The sequence below is a fragment of the Atractosteus spatula genome, chromosome 1 (assembly GCF_055471065.1).
Source record: "Atractosteus spatula isolate fAtrSpa1 chromosome 1, fAtrSpa1.hap1, whole genome shotgun sequence".
Classification (NCBI taxonomy): domain Eukaryota; kingdom Metazoa; phylum Chordata; class Actinopteri; order Semionotiformes; family Lepisosteidae; genus Atractosteus; species Atractosteus spatula.
This window is the reverse complement of record NC_142706.1, coordinates 22,017,614-22,036,961: the sequence shown is the minus strand read 5'-3', so window position 1 is coordinate 22,036,961 and position 19,348 is coordinate 22,017,614. Positions and strand designations below refer to the sequence as shown.

General features: G+C 35.5%; 1 protein-coding gene across 1 annotated transcript in view; it reads right to left on the bottom strand.

Moving 5' to 3' along the window:
• Window positions 1-712: 712 nt before the first annotated feature.
• The window catches only part of enpep (glutamyl aminopeptidase), a 58,241-nt gene continuing 39,605 nt past the window's right edge, over window positions 713-19,348 (bottom strand). Inside the window, exons 10-20 of the mRNA XM_088923594.1 lie at window positions 19,071-19,222; window positions 18,276-18,361; window positions 17,033-17,169; window positions 16,165-16,220; window positions 9,796-9,946; window positions 7,505-7,578; window positions 7,306-7,407; window positions 6,016-6,186; window positions 5,756-5,896; window positions 3,766-3,847; window positions 713-2,956 (exon numbers count right to left, since the gene is read on the bottom strand). Coding sequence (XP_088779720.1) covers window positions 2,810-2,956; window positions 3,766-3,847; window positions 5,756-5,896; window positions 6,016-6,186; window positions 7,306-7,407; window positions 7,505-7,578; window positions 9,796-9,946; window positions 16,165-16,220; window positions 17,033-17,169; window positions 18,276-18,361; window positions 19,071-19,222 — 1,299 coding nt within the window. The 3' untranslated portion in view covers window positions 713-2,809. The remainder of the gene's footprint in view (window positions 2,957-3,765; window positions 3,848-5,755; window positions 5,897-6,015; window positions 6,187-7,305; window positions 7,408-7,504; window positions 7,579-9,795; window positions 9,947-16,164; window positions 16,221-17,032; window positions 17,170-18,275; window positions 18,362-19,070; window positions 19,223-19,348) is intronic.

The following is a 19,348-nucleotide window of genomic DNA, read 5'->3' as shown; positions in this document are numbered from 1 at the left end:
ACAGATACTGTACTTTGGAAGGGTCTGCTTTTTTGTTAAAAGCTCTCTAAATAACAAAATACATAGATGCTGTTTATTAATGTACAATTACTCTCATTCACCATGACCACATACAGTTCTACAGTGACTCTGAGTGGGGCCCTCATCAGTTTATCCTTGCAAGCAGAGAGCATTTTAAAAACTACAGTGCATATGCCAAATAAGTAATACAGGGAGTAGAAATTGAAGGGAACAGACCATTTAAATTGCACAAGAAGACTGGAGCACCACACAGGCAGCAGCTTTGGAACACAGCTGTTTTAAATCATTTGGGGATTTTTGGAAACAAAAGGAGCAAGTATTGTATTAGCCAAAAGAGTATCGATCCATCTTCAAACCTCTTTATACAATACAGGGTCATGGGGGAGCTGGAGCCTATCCTGGCAAACAAGGCGCAAGGCTGGGATGAACCCTGGGAAGGGACGGCAGTCCATCGCAGGACACACACAGATAAATAGGTGCACACACACACCAAGACCGATTTCTCCAGAAACCAGTGAACCTGGACTGCAGGAGGAAACCAGCACAGATAGAGGAAACCCACATTAACAAGGGAAGAACAAACTTCACGCAGATAGCACCTCAGGACTGGAATTGAGCCCAGGGCCTCCGTGCCACCCCATAAGAGTATCAGGAAAGAGAAAAATTCACGTTACATTAATGAGGCAATATGTTGGTTTTCATCACATTTAATGGGTTTCCAACAAAATATACATCTTCTGAATAATTATACAGCTAAAATGTATGATTTTCCTTCTTGCTTTTTATTTTACAGAATAAAAATAATTGTTCATAGTACAATCTACATTCTTCACTACTTAAAATAATTAGAAGACTTCACTTAAACAGCTTGCTTACTCAGCTGAGTTTTAACTAGGTAATGCAAAGCTTTCTGAGGGACTTATTTATATATTTGTAGATACATAAACATGATGACATTTGCTTTAATCAAGAATAAGAAATTAATATAATAGTTAAAGTAACCTAAAATAATAAATTTGAAAGAAAGTAGGAATTTTTCTCCAAGAAAATCAGTGTTCCTTCCTTTAGATTTTATTTAGTTAACATCTGCCGGTATGAAAAGCATTTGTTTCTACCCCTGTAACACTGGAGTGTATGCTGCTTCTTACTTCACTGAAAGTCTGTAAGATCAACTTAATATTTAAGGCTCTGAACCCCCCTCTAAAATACTCACAAAGCCTAACTATCTTATCAAACTGTCTATAAATGTTTGCATAGATAATTTTTTTTCCAAGAAAAATATAAAAAATAGTTAAGAAATAGTTGTGTCTGAAACATTTCTATTCTTTTTTTGTATCAATTCATCCATTTTCTAACTGTTTCTTCCAATTCAGGGTTGCTGGGGTGCCAGAGCCTATTCGGGACACCAGTCTATTGCAGGGCCAAAATATATTTTTTTTCTAAGAGAACTTATTTTTGGATGGCCTTGGTGATTCATGCCAGCATCTACAGTATATCAGTATATCACACTGGAACTCTCAACTGGCAACGCACTGAACCTGAGCAGGTGTGAGCCTAGCCATTATCTGGATGGAAGAGCTCCTGGAAAAACTAAGGAAGTAGTGTTAGTGGGGCCAGTAGGAGGCACTCACCCTGTGTTTCTGTATGAGTTTCTGTATGCACCCGTATAGTGACGGGAACCTTTTAGATGAGATGTAAAACTGAAACCCTGACTCTCCGTGGTCATTAAAAATCTCAGGGTGTTTCTTGAAAAGAGTAGGGGTATGGCTGTCATCACATCATCCAGGTGGAGGGGAGTCCCCATTACCTGTAAAGTGCTTTGGGTGGAGTCTCCAGCAAAGTGCTACAGTATATAAGTGTCAGGAACTATTCTAACTATCCATTTTCAGGCTTTTGTGAGTGTGGAGTCTACGGGTTTTTTCCACATTGTTATGGGCTTTCTTAGGTCTCGTCCCAGCTCCCCAAGACATGCGGGTTAGGTTTAATTAGCTATTTACGTTGTCACTTTCTACGTGACACTGAGATTAATTTGTATCCCAACCAGAGGGAGAGTTCAATAAACTTAGACTCTCACCTGGATCAGCTTTCTGAAAATGTCACACACATTTTTAATTTGTATGATATTTACAGTAGGTCTCTAGTACTGGTGACAAGTGTAATGAATCTCTCAAAACTTTATTGTTCATTTATTTTCAAGATTGTGAAAAAATGATTTGAAGAATCATATAGAGAAAATGAACCAAAGATTGTGACGAGGAGTCCTTTGTTGATTCTGTCGAGGGTCTATTACCTGTATTTCAGGTAATAAGCCAGAGTAATGGGAGCTTTGAACTGCTTGTGAACAACTCCCTAGTATAAGTACCATTTAATATTTTAAGAGGCTAAAATTAATTTTACAATTCTATAAGACAAAATTGAAACTGATGGATTGGGAACTTAACTGGAACAAACACATGAGATCCGTCAGGACAAAGATGGAGAACCACTGTTGTAAAATCTTTTGATTTGCATTTTTCTTGATAATATTCAGAACAATTGAGAAATCTTAATAAATAAATCCCTATTTAACTTTGATCACTAGCAAAAATTAAGTAGAATTAAACGTAAAACTGCACATGCGTCATTACCAAAAAGCAGAGCTCTTGCAAAAGGAATTTTACATCTTATACCATATTGTCCTATTCTAGTTCTGCATGTGCACTACAATCAATAATAAAATCTTGAAATGTCATTCTCACAGGGAAGTTTTCAAAGGATCCCATTAATGTACATACTGCCTCAGCAAATTCTATAAAACATTGTTGTTTAGCCATGTGTATATTTCATCTCTGTTCTCTTTAATCCATTCAATGTTGTTCCTTACAGTTTCAAGAGCCTGTTTTCTCGGTGTTGCTCCTGCACCAGCATTGGGATACTTTTCAAAGAAGTGCTGCATCTGAATTAGAATTAAAGAGAAGATAAAGGGACAAATGCACTTCAAGGCAAGTATTGTTATCAATCAGTAGGAAAATAAACAGCTGTTCTTGGTTCAACAAGGAAACTTTTTTTATCTAATAACGAATCACAAATGTTGCTGCAATAAAGTCCTTTTATCCATCCATTCATTTTCTAACCATTCAGTGTCATGAGCTGAAGTTCATCCTGGCAAGCAATGGGCACAAGGCAGGGTACACCCGGTACAGGATGGCAGTCCATCACAGGGCAGACATATAGACACAAACACACACATGCTCACACTCACACCTAAAGCTAATTAACCTGCCAGGTTGTTTTGGGACAATTGGGGGAAACATACAAGTATTAGGTAACAACTGTACCCTACATCAGTTCCTCTTCCTATATCACTTTACATTTTATGAATGACTAAAGATATTGATAACATTAAAGTGAAAAACTTTACTTTCCCATGATTTGAATTTTGTGTTATCAGTTTAAGCGCAACTGTGCTTTTGTCCATTGGGATTATGCTGTAATCTGTCGATCACATTTATTTCTTTAACGCCTAGTTTTCATGGGAAACCACAGAAGGAAACATCCCAGTAAATGTGTTGGTATGATAGCACGTTGTAGATTTATCCAATATAAGCAAACATACGTCATCAGTTTCCATTATCTGTTGCTGTCTATCATATTTTTAAAATTTGTACATGAAAATGTGACTGGCACTTATAACATGTTCTTAATTAGGTAAATAAACAGTAATGGAATAAACAGGCTTGATACTTAATGTTTTCAGTACATTACCTGCCACAGCTGAAGCTCAGTGTTAAAGGTATTTGAAATTCTGGTTATTAACCGTCCCAAATTCCTGTCATTAATGGTGAATCTGCAACATTGAGAGAAGTCACATAGTGAGGGTGGAAAAGAACCAAAATAACCCACAACCTGGAGACTTTACTGGATATTGTAAAAAATTATGCTCTCTCAGAAACAGTAAATAGATTGAAATTCTATTTTTGGGGGGAACAATATTGGTCCTATGTGTTGTCATAATAGACACATACAGAAAGAATTGATTAGCTCACATCATCAGTGTTTTGCATCATCTTGTGGATTATCTCCACCAAGGTAACTCAGGGTAGTTTTCCAGTTTTCAGTTCACTAGAGCTCAAAATCACATAACAGAACTACTTATTGGTCGAATGTATCATCTTTATCATGTCCTGAAGTAGGTAGTGCTCTAAACAGGCCTATGCAACCTATTTACAATCTACAGGTATCAAGTTGCTTTCTTACGCCAAAGCTAATGAGGCCTTGAAGAGATTCTCTTGTTGTCCTTCACTCAGGTAAAAAAGTGAGTGAGATTTCCCTATATAGTGAAATACAGTTGTCAGAGCAAGACTATGGCAGGGCTAGGATTAACTAAGTCTGTCTTGGCTACCAGTGAAACTGTTGGTTCCTGAGCACCCTCTGGCTTTTCAGTGATGTCTGTGAGGATTGTACTGCTTCACTGCAGAACATGCAGCTTTCCAAAAGGACGAATAACCTACAGGGTGGGAGGCACACCTGCCCTTTCTCAATTTCCCCATGCAGTACAAGTGAGTATAATGTGAAATACAAAAAATTGCAGTGAGTTAGTTCCTTAGAATAGATTCTGTTAATGCAATTCATGGATCAATGATAGTGAAATCTGCTCTACTGAGAGATGAGGGAACTGATGGATGATATGGAAAGATAAGTTCATTCAATGGAGAATTTTTGTGGTTTTTTTTTCTGAAGGACAGCTAAGTCCTGGCTAAGTATATAAAGAGAAGCACAGACCTTTCTTGATGAGATGTACAATGCAGGTGCAGCTCTGCCATTGTAAAATAAGTTTAATAATTTCCAGTTGAAATTTTCATCTGTGTCAAGTTCTGTCTGATGTGTGCAACCAAATTAAGAAATAAGGGTCAGTATTTGTATTTGCTTCATTTGTACTCTGGGTTTTTATGCATGCATTAGGTCTACAGTAAGCAAGTGTGTGTGTGTGTGTGTGTGTGTGTGTGTGTGTGTGTGTGTGTGAACAAAAGAAAATGAAGACTGGGCTGAATATTGTTCTAACACTCTCATTTGTGAAAGGGCAATATATGTGGCCTCCAGAAAAATAATATTCCCAGATTTGGTCAAGCTCCAAAGCAAAAGTGATGGGTGATAACATTTTCTCTATCGGTTAAATACAGATCTCTTTGATTGTCCTATTGAAATTGAACAATTTGGTGTAAATGCAGTTCCTATTAGGAACATTAAATGAACAATGTCTCAGCAGAAAATACAAAACATTGTAAACCTAGTGTCACATATATGGATAACTACAATGCTGTTAAAACTAGAGGAAATTATATTCAGAAATACTAACAGCTTCACCCACAATGCCATCCCTAAAAACCTTTATTTCTTAAAATATACTTGTTTCACATAATGTAATTCTCATTCATTCTAGCAACATATAATAAAAACTTTGTGTGAATTAAGTAATGAAAGACATTGTGTGTGACCAATTATTTGTGCAACTCTACTTCATTTTGAATTTTTATAGTATTTTAGTATTTTCAAAACACTTTAGACTTTTTTACTTTTGTTTAGCTTGAGATTTGTTTTTCAGAAATGACACCAAATTTAAAGACATTTAGAAACCCAAGAATGCATAATGTGAAACTCTGACATTTTAGGAAACAAAACAAAAGAACATTTAATGTTTGCATCCATGTGTCAACATAATCAAATCTTTGGTCCATCAAATCTTTTGTGGACATACCTGTTCACCAGATATTCCCAGTTCAGTGTTGTCCAGTCCCAGGCCATTGTTTTTCCATATTTGTTATATGAGATGTATCTAATGATGGTAAACACATCTTGGCTCCTGACGACACTTTCATTTCTGATGGCTTTCAAGAATCTAGAAAACACAGCAGAAGTAAAGGGACAATCTGCTTTAGTCTGTAGTGCCTTCAAAAATAGTTATACCTCTTTGAAAGAAATACTGTGTAATAGATTGTAACAAAAATATATAATTACTTTTCCAGCAGACTGATGTTCTCCACTGATGCTAGTCCATATAGCAGCTTGTCCTTCTCCTGAGCAAGTGGTGTTTCTATGTATTTTTGAAACATATAATTCCAGGAGGTCTCATTCCCAGAATTTTTCATTCCATATCGGTACACCAAAAGTCGCAGGTTAACTGGAATACTGAAATCATAAGAAGAGTGTTGCTATTTAATCTATGTATTAGCATACAAAAATACAAGATTGTGATAGTAAAATCTTACACTTATATAAAAGAAAATTGGAACAGTCAAACAATGTGGACTCTTTGTATGCTGATTAAACACTGGGGATTTGAAAGTTGAGCCTTGTGCCAAATATTTTGTTCAAACTAGTTTGAGTTGTTGCTTTGTATATTGTAGTCAAAACTTTTGATTAATAACTCGCTTTGAAGTGAAACCACATCCAAATTTAGGTTTCATTAAATATAAACATATATATATTATATATATGTAATTCATTCTGAGGCTCTATTAGGCTAAGTGATTTTGAAAATAAATGGATATAAAATATGTATGTGTATTTATTAACAAAGGAACAAGTAATAGGTTTATTCCATGCTGTAAAAAAGCCAAAACAAAAACACAACGTTTCGGCTGTGGAGCCTTCTTCAGGTGTGAGACAATGTTGTGTTTTCTTTTTTGTTTTTTTCAGCATGGAATAAACCTATTACTTGTTCCTTTGCAGCCTACGCATGCTGACGCATGCTGACGCAGTTACCCACCTGAACTACTTTAGTAACAAAGTACAGTGTTGTTTTGATAATAATCAAGGTTTTGTGTTATATAATGTTAAGAACTGATGTCACTGTGCTTTTTTGAATGCAACATACTGTTAATGTAAATGATGTACAGATAATAAAACAAATACTTATGCCTCCTAGCAATTATGAACCATTTCCGTGACTAGGAAATGTTCTCATTTTCTTCTGGTGCTTTAAAAAATACTCCTTCAAAACCAACAATGTTTAGTCTATTGTTGTACAAAATTGTGATCTCTTCTCCGTTCTTTCAGCAAACACAACAGAACAAGAAATCCACCTTTTTAGAAAGAATACTATATAAAATGTGATTACCTTAAACAATAATATAAACTTTCAGCACCTGTTAACCATTGATTTCAAAGTGACAAGATGCCCACTGCTTTTTGAGCCAAACTGATTGAAACAGAGTCCAGTGATAGCTAAGAGACCACACTACACATGTAATTCCCAAGGTCCTTTTGCCTTCAAACACATTTATAACACATAATACCAGTAATTACCTTTGACCTTCTAGCCACTTATTAAATAACACAGTGGCCTGATCCAAAGCACCTTCGTCTCCCATCTGACAAGCGATTCCCAAAACAGTTTCACGTCGTAACCTTTAATAGAAAGCAAAATAAAGAAAAATGTACTTAAATAACTTCAGTCAAAAACATTATACTTTTCCCCTATGTATTTTGCAGCCATAACACTAACCTTTTCAATTGGGTTCCTGTGTCTTCCCATCCATCCTGAGAGGAAATGTTCCTAACTTGTTGACGGAAATAAGCCTGGTAATAAAAAAAACACAAATCAATAAAAAGGAAATAGAGGTATTGTAATTGTTTTTCTTAACTGGTACCTATGTTGCTATTATAACAATATAGCTATCCAAGCTGGTCAAAGAATAATTATGTATGCAACCCTGACATTACTCTTGGTCAAACTCTGAATGTCAGAAGAAATGCTTCCAGTCTTTTGTACTTATCACAGGTTTCTTTTGCTGGTTGAATTATGAACTTGTACTTTGAGCCCCGTTTACTTACAAACACAAAATGAAGGTGTGATCATTTAAAATTTCTTCTCTGTGGTTATAACATCCAATACCTGTCCATAATTTTTGGTCTTCCTAGAGAGACTTCCAGTTTGTCACATGCCTTGTAAAATGTATCATTGGATAGGAGGCCTAACCTGTCAAAGTCTGCTCCTTATGCAACACTTGTAGGAAACTGTCAAACTGTACTGTATGTTGTAAGGATAACATATAGTGTGTCACTAAGGTCATATACATTCCAATTGCCACACATTGTTCACAAAAATGTGCAAAAATTCTAAAAAAGGCCCTTACAAGTGACACAACCAATAAACATGCTCGATTAAATATAAATTGAGTTCTATGATTGGTTTGACCCTCTGTCATGTCACTAGTTACAGTAGGTCACTTGTGTCACCAAGGTCACTAGGCCAGTATTATTTTGTCTCCAGCAGCACAGTGACCCATGTGGCCTTTTGGGTGCTTTCAGGCGTGCTATGATGTTGGCGTGGGACATGCCAACTCTCCGGTCAGCTCTTAATCTCTTGTGTGTGTCTATGGTGGCTATGATGTGTTAAACAATGAGTGAATAAAGGTGGGAGTCTTCTTACACTTCTTCATACTCCCCTTGATGCATTCATGAGGTTCATAACAAAGAGGCAACAAGGTTGTTCCAAACCTCGTGGATACAATAAAGATAACTGATGATATGTAGTCAGTTAACAATAGAAACAGCAACCAATCCATCCCAGACAGTGCCACCAAGAAGTCTCAAAGCATTTGGTGGCTGATATACAGTAAGGGCAGATGTGCCATTCTTTTGTTCTAACCAGGCTGTTAAAAAATAAAAATCTTCAAATAAATTAGCCTTTTTCTTAGTTCTTATTTACAACAAATAATTGGAGGGATAAATCACATTGAAATCCAAGACTTGTGAGGTACAGCGAGAAATGGATGAGAAGCTGCTTCCCAGAATGAATATAATAAGGTGGGTTAGAGATCTGAAATTTACTTAATATTTATTTTTCGGTATACATCCAACTGAACAGGTTTCACACTTGTGGACCAATTAATTTAGGATTAAGAAAGGATTGTACCTATGTTAGACAGGAATTTATGGATTAAACATCTAAAGCCAGCAAAACATGTCATGACATATGTCTTAATAAGCATTTCTTTTCTCAAGGAATTGGGCATGTTTGTAGACACTTTAAAATTGTGTGATTTGCACATGCAAATAGTGATAATCCTATTGATTTGAATCACCACTCATTTCTGTGTATGCTACTGAAATCTGGCTGTTTTAGCAAAATTCAGTTTTTGCATCAGAAAACAATTAAATTGAATAAGTATCTCCATATCTAAAGAAAAGAGGGATAATTATTTTCCAGACAAGAAACATTATTTGCATGAAACCCAAAAAATCACACATTCTGATACTTTCTCTGATAATTTAATGCCATAGTTATGCTTGTGTTAATCTTCTTTCTGATATTATCATAGAGAAGGTCTGGAATGGAGGTTTTCTGTTAAATACTAGCTCTGTTATCAGGAAAGAAAACTACATTCCATACATTATCCCAGAAAATCTTATACAGCAATCCTTTTTCTTCTTGTCATTTTGACACTAAAATAGTTAAATAAACAATAATACTGAGTAAAAACAATTTCCCCAAATGTCCTGTCCAGCTATACAGTAATTAGAATACTATAAGGATTCTTTTGCACCAGAGCAGAATTTGTTTTTAATTTGCTAAAAGTTTTTGAAAAAGCAACAAGTCAATCTGCATGGAAACAAATGTGGTCTGCAAAACTAACACAATTAATGTTTTTCACTTAAACATGGTTAGAGGATTTTAAAAAATATATATTTTTAAAGAAATATTTTAAAAATAAAAATTTGTACTGTAGTTTGAAAGACAGTTTGAAAGAGGTCCTAAGCATGCCTTAATTAAATCATTAGTTGACGTGTTACCTGGAATTTATCATAAATGGTCTTGTCATCCTTCAGCATGTCCCGCACATATGATATAGAAGTAGCCACTCTATCCCATACTAGGTAATCCATTTCAGCTGTGAGGTATTTAGTCAAATTAAATGCAATACCATAGTCAAGAAGATCTGCCCTGTTTGAGATGTAAGAAATAATACAGCATTTGGTCAGGTACTCGCAGTGTAGTTCAGCATTATTATCGGTACTTTTAAGAGTGTGTCTAAGATAATGTTTGTGGGTTGCCTTAAGCAGTACTTTATATAAAAATTTCTCATGAGCATTATATTATGTGTTCCTTGAGATAAAGATTATGGAATAAATCAGTTTAACACATTTAAAGAGATGTACTCAGAAACATAAGTAATCATTCACAGTGAAATATAAGCACGTGAAAAGCATGAAACAAAAAGATTATAATTAAGAGGGGGCATTCAGCTATTTGGTTGCTAGCATGTAATTGATTAGCAAGGTAATTGCAAGGAAAACAGTAGTACATTTTAAATAAATACTCAATTTAACATGATATTCATTTGTATTTTAATACAAGGTACGTATAAAAATACACATAATGAATTCAAAATGTAATGTTAATTCTTTCAAAATGTAAATGCTAATATAACATGTAAATACAGGACTGTTATCTGATGTGTTCTTATCAGGCAGCTCGAACAGAAAGTTTGTTTTCTAGGAGATATAATAATACCAACAATTCTGGGTATATTTTCTGGAATGTAACAGACAGAAATGCTGCACTTCAATACAATCAATAATAACAATATTTGAACCCAATTGATCTTGACTCTGGGGTTGTTCTTAGCATTTTTAAGATATACTAAGGTGCATTTGAGTTTATTTTAATGTTGCATCCATGCAATATTTATATCTCATCATTTTATATCCCTATAATTAAATCTCATTATATATGTGAGATTAACTATAACTATATCGAAATACCTCCACCAACAAAATCTCAAGTAAACATCTGAGTTTAATTTGCATGAATAAGGTTGGTAACTTTTTTCAGTCAATTTCTGCTCAAAAGATTTAAGACATGACCAAAGAGGAAGAATCAAAGTACTATGTGTCTTTTTCAGTGCAGTTTACATGGACAAGTCACTGCTTGTTTGCTCTCAAACCGTTTCCCATCTGGGAACACATGTTTTGAACGCAGTTGTCTTACTGCATAGTAAACACCATTCACTGTAGCAATTTAATCCAATAAATGTTGGATTTATAAAATGCAATAGTTAAATACCACTGCCTGACAAAAACAATAACTATTGTAATTGTGAAGAGCACTTCACGTGAGGCTTTGATGAAAATATGTTACGTATGTATCTGCTTATTTTCCCAAATAACAAGAATTTGTTTCTCTTACACAAGGCTCTCCTTGTATTACACACATGCACAGTTATTTAGCAAAGTCAAACAACAACCTCCTTGTTTTTTGTGTTCAAAATTATTAGTCCACTTTTTAGTGTGTTGAGGGACATTTCTCCTTTATGTGCAGTATTTTTCATGTGTCTACACATTTGCATAACAGAATTGCGCTGAGACCCCTGAATAGAATCTAGCTGCACAAGGGCCTTGGGCAGACCTGAACCTGTTAAGCAGGGACTACTAGCAGAATAGTACCTGACAGAAGAATGGTTACAAACGAGAGGAGACCATTTGACCCATCTAGCCTGTTTGGTAGATATGTGGCATTTGCTACAAGGAATTGGTCTATAACTTCCCATAATTCCCACTCCTTGATTATGATGGTATCTATTAAACAAATTGTGATCAGAAAGTTGGTAAATTCAAGTCATTGTGCAGTGGCATTTGTGCAATATGAATAAGTCTATCAGCTTATGGTTCATCATCATTCAGCTGATATATGAATAAGTGATGTTTGCAGGGACAGGAAGCCTGGGGAGAGGTGTTTAATGTACTGTTCCAGATACAATGCAGCTGAGTGTCCAGAAGATGAATGATGCTTTTGTGATGAACTCAGTCCTCTGGTACAGAGTATGGCACGACAAGAACTGGTGTCTCGAATGTTGTGGCCACAACTCACCACGATGATCTATACAGGATATTTGTGGATTTGACCCTTAGAAAACATTAGTTAGAGTTTTGGAAAAATGTGTGATTCAACATGTGCTAAAGTAGTCTTTATTCAGGGTCTGGTCTAGAGTGGAACATGGTTGTTGTTTGGTACTTTTGTCTACAACTTGAACAGGGTTCTTATGTTCTTATCCACTGCTAAAATTGGACTGTGTCAATGTTGTCTTATTTCATTTTTAAGATCTTTTCCAGTGGTGCCATAGCTACACAAAGCAGAATGAATGGGAACTTGATTTAGGGTGAAGGCACAGGCTGATTTGGGGCACAGGCTGGTTTTGGGCAGCTCCAAGGCAAATAAGGCTCTGACACTTCTAGCAATTTCATAAAAAATGAAATTGAGCTCTACTTTTGATTCCTTACATTTGACATGATTAAGAATAGGGAGCCTGAATGAAAAGGACTACTACACAGTCAACAGATGAAACATCCTCTTGTAAGAGAACTTCACTCTCTGCATTAAGACATAGAATGTAGGTGGGCCAATAGTTAGGAGGAATTGCTTTGCAAGTGATATTATTAATAATAGCACAAAAAGGGTTGTATGTATTTTTCATAGATATATTTTGAATGGGCATTGTTACAATTATGTATTCCAGGCTCTCACTGCACTTTAGTCAACAGATGTCATTGCATTTGATTACTGTAATGCTGAGGCCAATATGAATGAGTGATAGCTTATTTTAAAATTTATGATGACCTATGAAATTGTCTAGGACTAAGCAAAGGCTTAACATTGTAGAACTGACCCAGAAAATAGGTCAGAAAAGAGGAAAGTAACTCTGGCCCCATCTGGCTGAGTGAAATGTTCCTTGTTGCCTGGGGACATGTTTCAGGGAGACATCATTTCTGGGGGTGTAGTCTAAAAGTAGTTCACCATCATTATCTGGCCTGTTTATTTGCAGTCAGTGCAGTGGCTTTTGAATACTTCCATTTAAATGGCTGGATATTGCAGAACTGGAAGACTTGCTGCTAATAGCATTGACTTGAAGACATGTAAACATTTTCTATAGTGAAAAAGCCAGCCCATATAATGTCACAGAACATGGCTGATGATACAGGACCTGCATCAGTGATTTTGGACTAGGCATAGGTGGCATGGCCATGATTGTTATAGGGAGTGAAGCAGAATAGGTACTTTGATGTCATAGTGACCTATTTATTTAGTTTCAGAGTGACTCTCTTGCAGGCAAATGGTGTAAATAGAGTGTTGGATGACAAGACCTCTGATGAGCTAACACTTGGCAGCCAACAGTGTTGAGTTGTAAAATATGTTAACAGGCTTACACACTTTTATCAACCACTATATCCAAGAAGCATGGAGCATTGGATGGGACTGACTAATTTTGTAACGAGACATCAGTCCATTGTAGGGCACATGCACATTTACACACAGGTAGGTGTACAGGAGGCATGTAAGAGACATCATGTCTGTGGACTGTGGAAGGGAACTAAAAAAAAAAAACATGGATACAGAGAGAGCATCCAAACTCCACTGAAACACAGACGGAGAGTGACATTCAAACTGTGGACTTTGGAGTTGTGATGCAACGACACTGCTGCCCTTCCTCTTGTGACTCTCTCTTAACAGACTTACAGTATGTGAATAAGATTCATTATCATTTTCTTGTTTGTGGTTTTCACCACATAACTAAATTGCACCATTTTACAACAATTATGCTGTTTTCAGGACATTTTAGTGAGTTGTTTTGCTATTTTGTTTTGACTTGCACACTGGTCACGTTTGTTTTGTTTCCTGTAAACATGTTTGTCATGACAGGACTAAGCACCTCATTGAGCAAGGAATGAATAGGTAGATCCACCAAAGTTCATAGCTGTGGAGGCAACTGTCAGGCATGTGAAAACGCGAGGTGTGATTATCAGATGGATTCTTCTTGCACTTACTGTACTTCACTTGGATGATGTAAGTACCTTTTCCAGACATGTTGGATGTGGGAGTAACAATTATAAAATACATTTTACATTGTCATAAACAACATTTTTTAAAAACATTACACAAAGCATTGCACACGCAAGTGATCCCCAATATCCTCTAAATCCAACCATTAGTGAAACTATTTCCAAAAGAACAAATCTATAACGCACTGTTTAATACAGTAATGAAATAAATAAAATAATAAATAGATTGTATAAGCTATATATCATAAGAAACAAGACAACCTTTCCTTCAAAATGATGCATTTCAAACACAAATCCAGAATCCCAATTTTTATAAAATTGTTTTCCTTTTGATGCAGATTAAAAGATGTGCTCTTTTCAAAGACCACAAACTGCTTATTTGCCATTTTTATAAAAAAATGTATATTACAAATGGAAACCCATGCTAATTAGCAAAACATCAATAACCCAATCTCCTTACTGTCTAATAGCAAAGCTCTTGTCGCTTTTCTTACCAGTATCCCATGTAATAACCACAGAAAAAATAACTGCATTTGTCCTTATAATAGACTTGAAAGGTACACCTCTTTCTTTAGTTGCTCTGACTGGTGAAAACAGCAGTCATTCTGTGAAATCTGACCATTTACAGATTTAGGAGAGGTTTACAGGTGTTTTATTTGTTTCCCTTGCATGTCAATCAAGTACAGATCAAACAAATCCTTTTTTAATTTACTCCTATAAACTTGAAAGGTTATTTGCACAGTATAAACAGTCTATTTATCATGGTCTCTTTAAACATTTGTTTCCTAATTTTATGTTTTATTTTGGAAGGCTAAGAAAACAACTTCGGGACCCAGCTTTATAAAACTCATGTAGAATTTTGGTCTTTGTTCTATCAGTCTCACATTTTTATCCAAAATAGCAGACATTTTAGACAAGCCCTGGAATCATCTTGTTAAAATAATTTTATTTTTAGATGTTTATTTTTTCTGTTTTTGTATTGGATTATTTTTTTATTCTAGTATGTGTCCTAAGTAAAACATATAAAAAATGTAATGGTTTAATCTTGATTCAAGCCCTCAACCAGGCCTGTATTATCTATACTTTGCAAGATAATGCAAGATCTTGGGACACAACCTTATATTTGCAAATAGCTTTTGGAGGGCTGGTAGGTTTTAGGGAAAAGGTTAAAAAGAAAACAAAAAGAAACTAAAGCCTGATTCAAACAATCAAACCAGAAAACATTCAGAATATTAAAGACATAAAAGTTATCACAGGTAGTCTTTAAAGTAACTTTAAAGTAAACAGAGCATAGAAAAAGTTCTGATCACCTGACTAGCAATTCAGGAAAAGCGAGATTTATAGACATCTACATGCAAAATAGTCTAAATCGCCAGACATATCATGCTATAATTGACTTTACATAGTTTATAACACATGAACAAAAATTATGTCTGGTATGTATACAATCTATAATATGCCAAATTTAAAGAGGAAATACAGCTGAACATGTCAGCTTTAACTATTTTTGTTCTTTAACAATATCTTTGTTATTTGTTCATTATTAAATAGAAATGAACAAGTAATAGGTTTATTCCATGCTGAAAAAAAGAAGAAAGAGAACACAACGTTTCGGCCGTGGAGCCTTCTTCAGGTGTGAGAGAGACAGGGCAGTAGGCAAAGGTAAAGTAGCGGGAGAACAAAGGTTGGGAGGGAGGAGGAGTGAGAGGCGGGAGCAGGGGACAGAAAGAGAGGCCAATCAACACCTCTTGATTGGCCTCTCTTTCTGTCCCCTGCTCCCGCCTCTCACTCCTCCTCCCTCCCAACCTTTGTTCTCCCGCTACTTTACCTTTGCCTACTGCCCTGTCTCTCTCACACCTGAAGAAGGCTCCACGGCCGAAACGTTGTGTTCTCTTTCTTCTTTTTTTCAGCATGGAATAAACCTATTACTTGTTCCTTTGCAGCCTACGCATGCTGACGCAGCTACCCACCTGAACATTAAATAGAAATGTTTGAGGTGTAAATAATTTGCATATCTGCATTCCAGAAGTGAAGTCTGTTTTGACTTGTGCCACTGTGCATATGTAAGGCAACATAAAACAACATGGTAAGTCTTTTACCAGTAACTTACTGAGTAAGCACCTGCTTGCTTCACGGGACAAAATCATAAAAGCTCAGAAACCAGAACTGAGTTTTTCCACCGAGTAGTTCCAAACCTGGAATATCTTGTGTCCACATGCCTTTGTTTTTTAAAATATTTTTTAATAAAATACGGAAAACAGAACATCAATATGTCTTTTGAATGACACCATAATCATTGCAAACATATATGTATGTTGCACCTACCGTCCAAGTGAAAACACATCATCAATGTATCCTACTCGGTCAGCTGCCGAAAAAACCTGTTGTAAGAGACAAAAAAATAAAAATATAAAATATTATGACAGATAGAAGCAATCATAACAAAATCATCAAAAAATTGAGTTTTGGAGGGTTAACAGCAGCTAAGGTTAGTTCTCCCCAGCTGTCTTAAATCATAATCATTCCTGATGTAATTTCCTCAAGTTAAAAAACTATAAATATAATACATAAGCAACTTCTATCCTTCCCAACTGTCTTTTGCAGTCCCTCCACACCATCTCCACCTTTGAACAAAAACAATAACAATAATATTCCACCCATCCATTTTCTAACTACTTCATCCTATTCAGGTTCGTGGAAGGAGCTGGAGCCTATCCTGGCAATTAACAGGCATGAGTCAGGATAGACCCTAGATGGGAAGCCAGTCCATTGCATGGCAGACACAACCACAGACACGCACAATTTGGACAATTTTCTAAGGAGACAGCAATGCTAACCTCTACGCCACTGTGCCTCCCATACATGTATTTATATAATTATAATTTATTAGGGACTACAATATCCAAGGATTGAATGCTTTGTGAATGTTTGGAATACTTGGTGAGAAAACGTTTGCTTTAAATAATTATCCTCCTGGCCTTTGGACGAGGAGGCTCGAACCCCACTCAGACTGAGTGAACCAAGGGGTGGCTGCAAGCTGGAGAGGAGGGATGCTTGAGACAAATGTGAAGTGAGATGTCTGAGTTTAATTTATTTGCTAGTTTCGTGATAATGGTGATTAGGTGCAGCTGTATGGGATGGTCTTGTCATTGTTAATGTTCCCAAACTAAAAAAAATAAAAATGATGAAATACCAAATGATCAGTTTGAAGCTGTTGAGTTATATTAATCCACTGCTGAATTTCATAGTTCACTCTATAAAATCCCAAGTGATCTCTGTTTATTTTCAGTAGTCCGTCCGCAGCATGGTCATAGTCTTCCAATACAAATTCTTCAAAAAGAAAGAGAACAAAGTGAGCAAACATGACAAAAGAAATGACATAAATGGAAAGCATCAACGGCACAAGAAATTGCATTTGGCAGTTTCCAATTCTTTTTTTTTTTGTTAAACTTTAAGCTTTATTCCAGGATCAGAGTCTTACATAAAACTTTAACATGCCGTAATGGACATTTCGAAACACATCAATGGATCCTTTCTCTCCATATGTGCATCTTCACCAATAAAATATGATATGGTCCACTGAGAGAAAAAGAATGACCGAGGGCATAATGAGAAGTATATGGAATATGTCTGAGCTGGATTTTGACAAATACAGATGAGCTTTGGCTATACAGCACAAAATCAAATGTGTATTTCTACCTGTTCTTATATTGATGTTACAGAATTCATATTAACTAAGTATGCATTCTGATGAACAGCATCCAATACTTTAAAATAGAATATATATTTTTAAATTGTTCATTATATAATAAATGTTGTATCTTAATCAGAACTTTTATTTCATCACATTTTTAACAAGGTGCCATGTCTTCTGCCTTCAGTCTTGTTCCCTGCTTCTGCAGTCATAATACATAGATGTATGTACTACATTTACTACATTTACTCTGTTATTTACTACTTTACTGAACTGCAGCAGTTTGCTCTGGCTCACTCCTGGCATTAACACTACCAAATGGCTCTTTTCTGTGTCTTTCTTCTATAAATCTTTTATCACAAAAGGAAGGCATATGAAATGTGTGGACATTGTCATACGATTAATTCCTGGAACAATTCGACATATTAAGCCACATTTCCAGATGAAACCCTTATTAAATAATATAGTAAATCATACAGTATGTTAATATTATTTTTTTGTTGAATGTGGGACTTTTTAGTTTTCAAGGAATGAATCCAATGTTATGAATAAAATACTTAAAATACTGTATTAATCTGAATTAGATCTTTTTGAACATAATTTAAAAATTTACAACACATTTTTTCTTTTTCATAAAACAGGAAAATATTGTAATATAGAAGTAGAGACAAGAGTTTTAAATATTATATCTGATGTTGAAATTGTTCTGTTAGCGGTGATCATGTAAGAAATTTCATCCTACCAGTTGTCAGAGTCCTGTTGTACAGTCCAGTTCCATTCTTTTGACCACCCAATGCATACCACTGAATAGGAATTGTCCATGTGTAACTACAATTAAACAGATTGTATGGATTTAATATTTAATAAGATTTAGATTTCACAAGCACAAGCACACAGATGTCTTAGAAAATGTTTGTCATTTACTATTTTTAGTGTTATAAATACTCAATATTTGCCATTGTTTGAACTTGATACACAAAGAAAATATCAAATTTGTAAATGATTATATCTTTACCTAATTATGTAAAATTAGAATATTTCAAAGTTGAAGAAATCCAGCTTTTCTTGGAAGTATGTTGCATTTTTTGTCTTTCTGAAAAATTAAGTTTTATGTAACCTATACTGATATGTTCCAATTCCTTATTACATTGCATGCTTGTTTTATTATAACACCACTATTCTTATTCCATTCTTGATAACTGTAATAAAATGTGCCAAAGACAATGTAGTAGCTGTCAGAACTTCCATTTAACCACTGCTTGTGATGTAATACGTTGGTACCAGTGTTAGTACAATAATGTTGTTAAAACTAAGAATTCGAGGGAGGGAAACTAGAAAGTGAACAAGGTAAGTCATCATAAAACATAAAACTAGCACACCACTGTTTGAAGCTTAAAAGTGAAAAAATTGTGCCTCACTCTAACAGAATCTCACAAGACATGACCAGACACATTTTCATCAGTGGTGGTTTTACAAATATGAACAAAGCTTTCTGTGAAGATAAAGCTGAAGTTGGAAAAAAGTGAAGCTTGCTCACTTTAGGGCTGAAGGTGGTTTTGTGGGGTCTGCTTGAGGATCCAGCAGAAAACGTTTTTGACTCAGACGTGAACTCTGTGCCACATGTAATACAGGATATCCCATTTGCTTAGTCCAGGTGTCCATTACTTCTTCTATTGGTTTCCCACTCACCTAAATAATAACATTATTGACAAGTTAGCCTTTGGGGACGTAGTTCTAACTTATCTCTTGAAACTTTAGCTTCTTGCCAAAAGAGATACTAATTATATACTGGTTTCTGAACAGCTGCGGAAACCT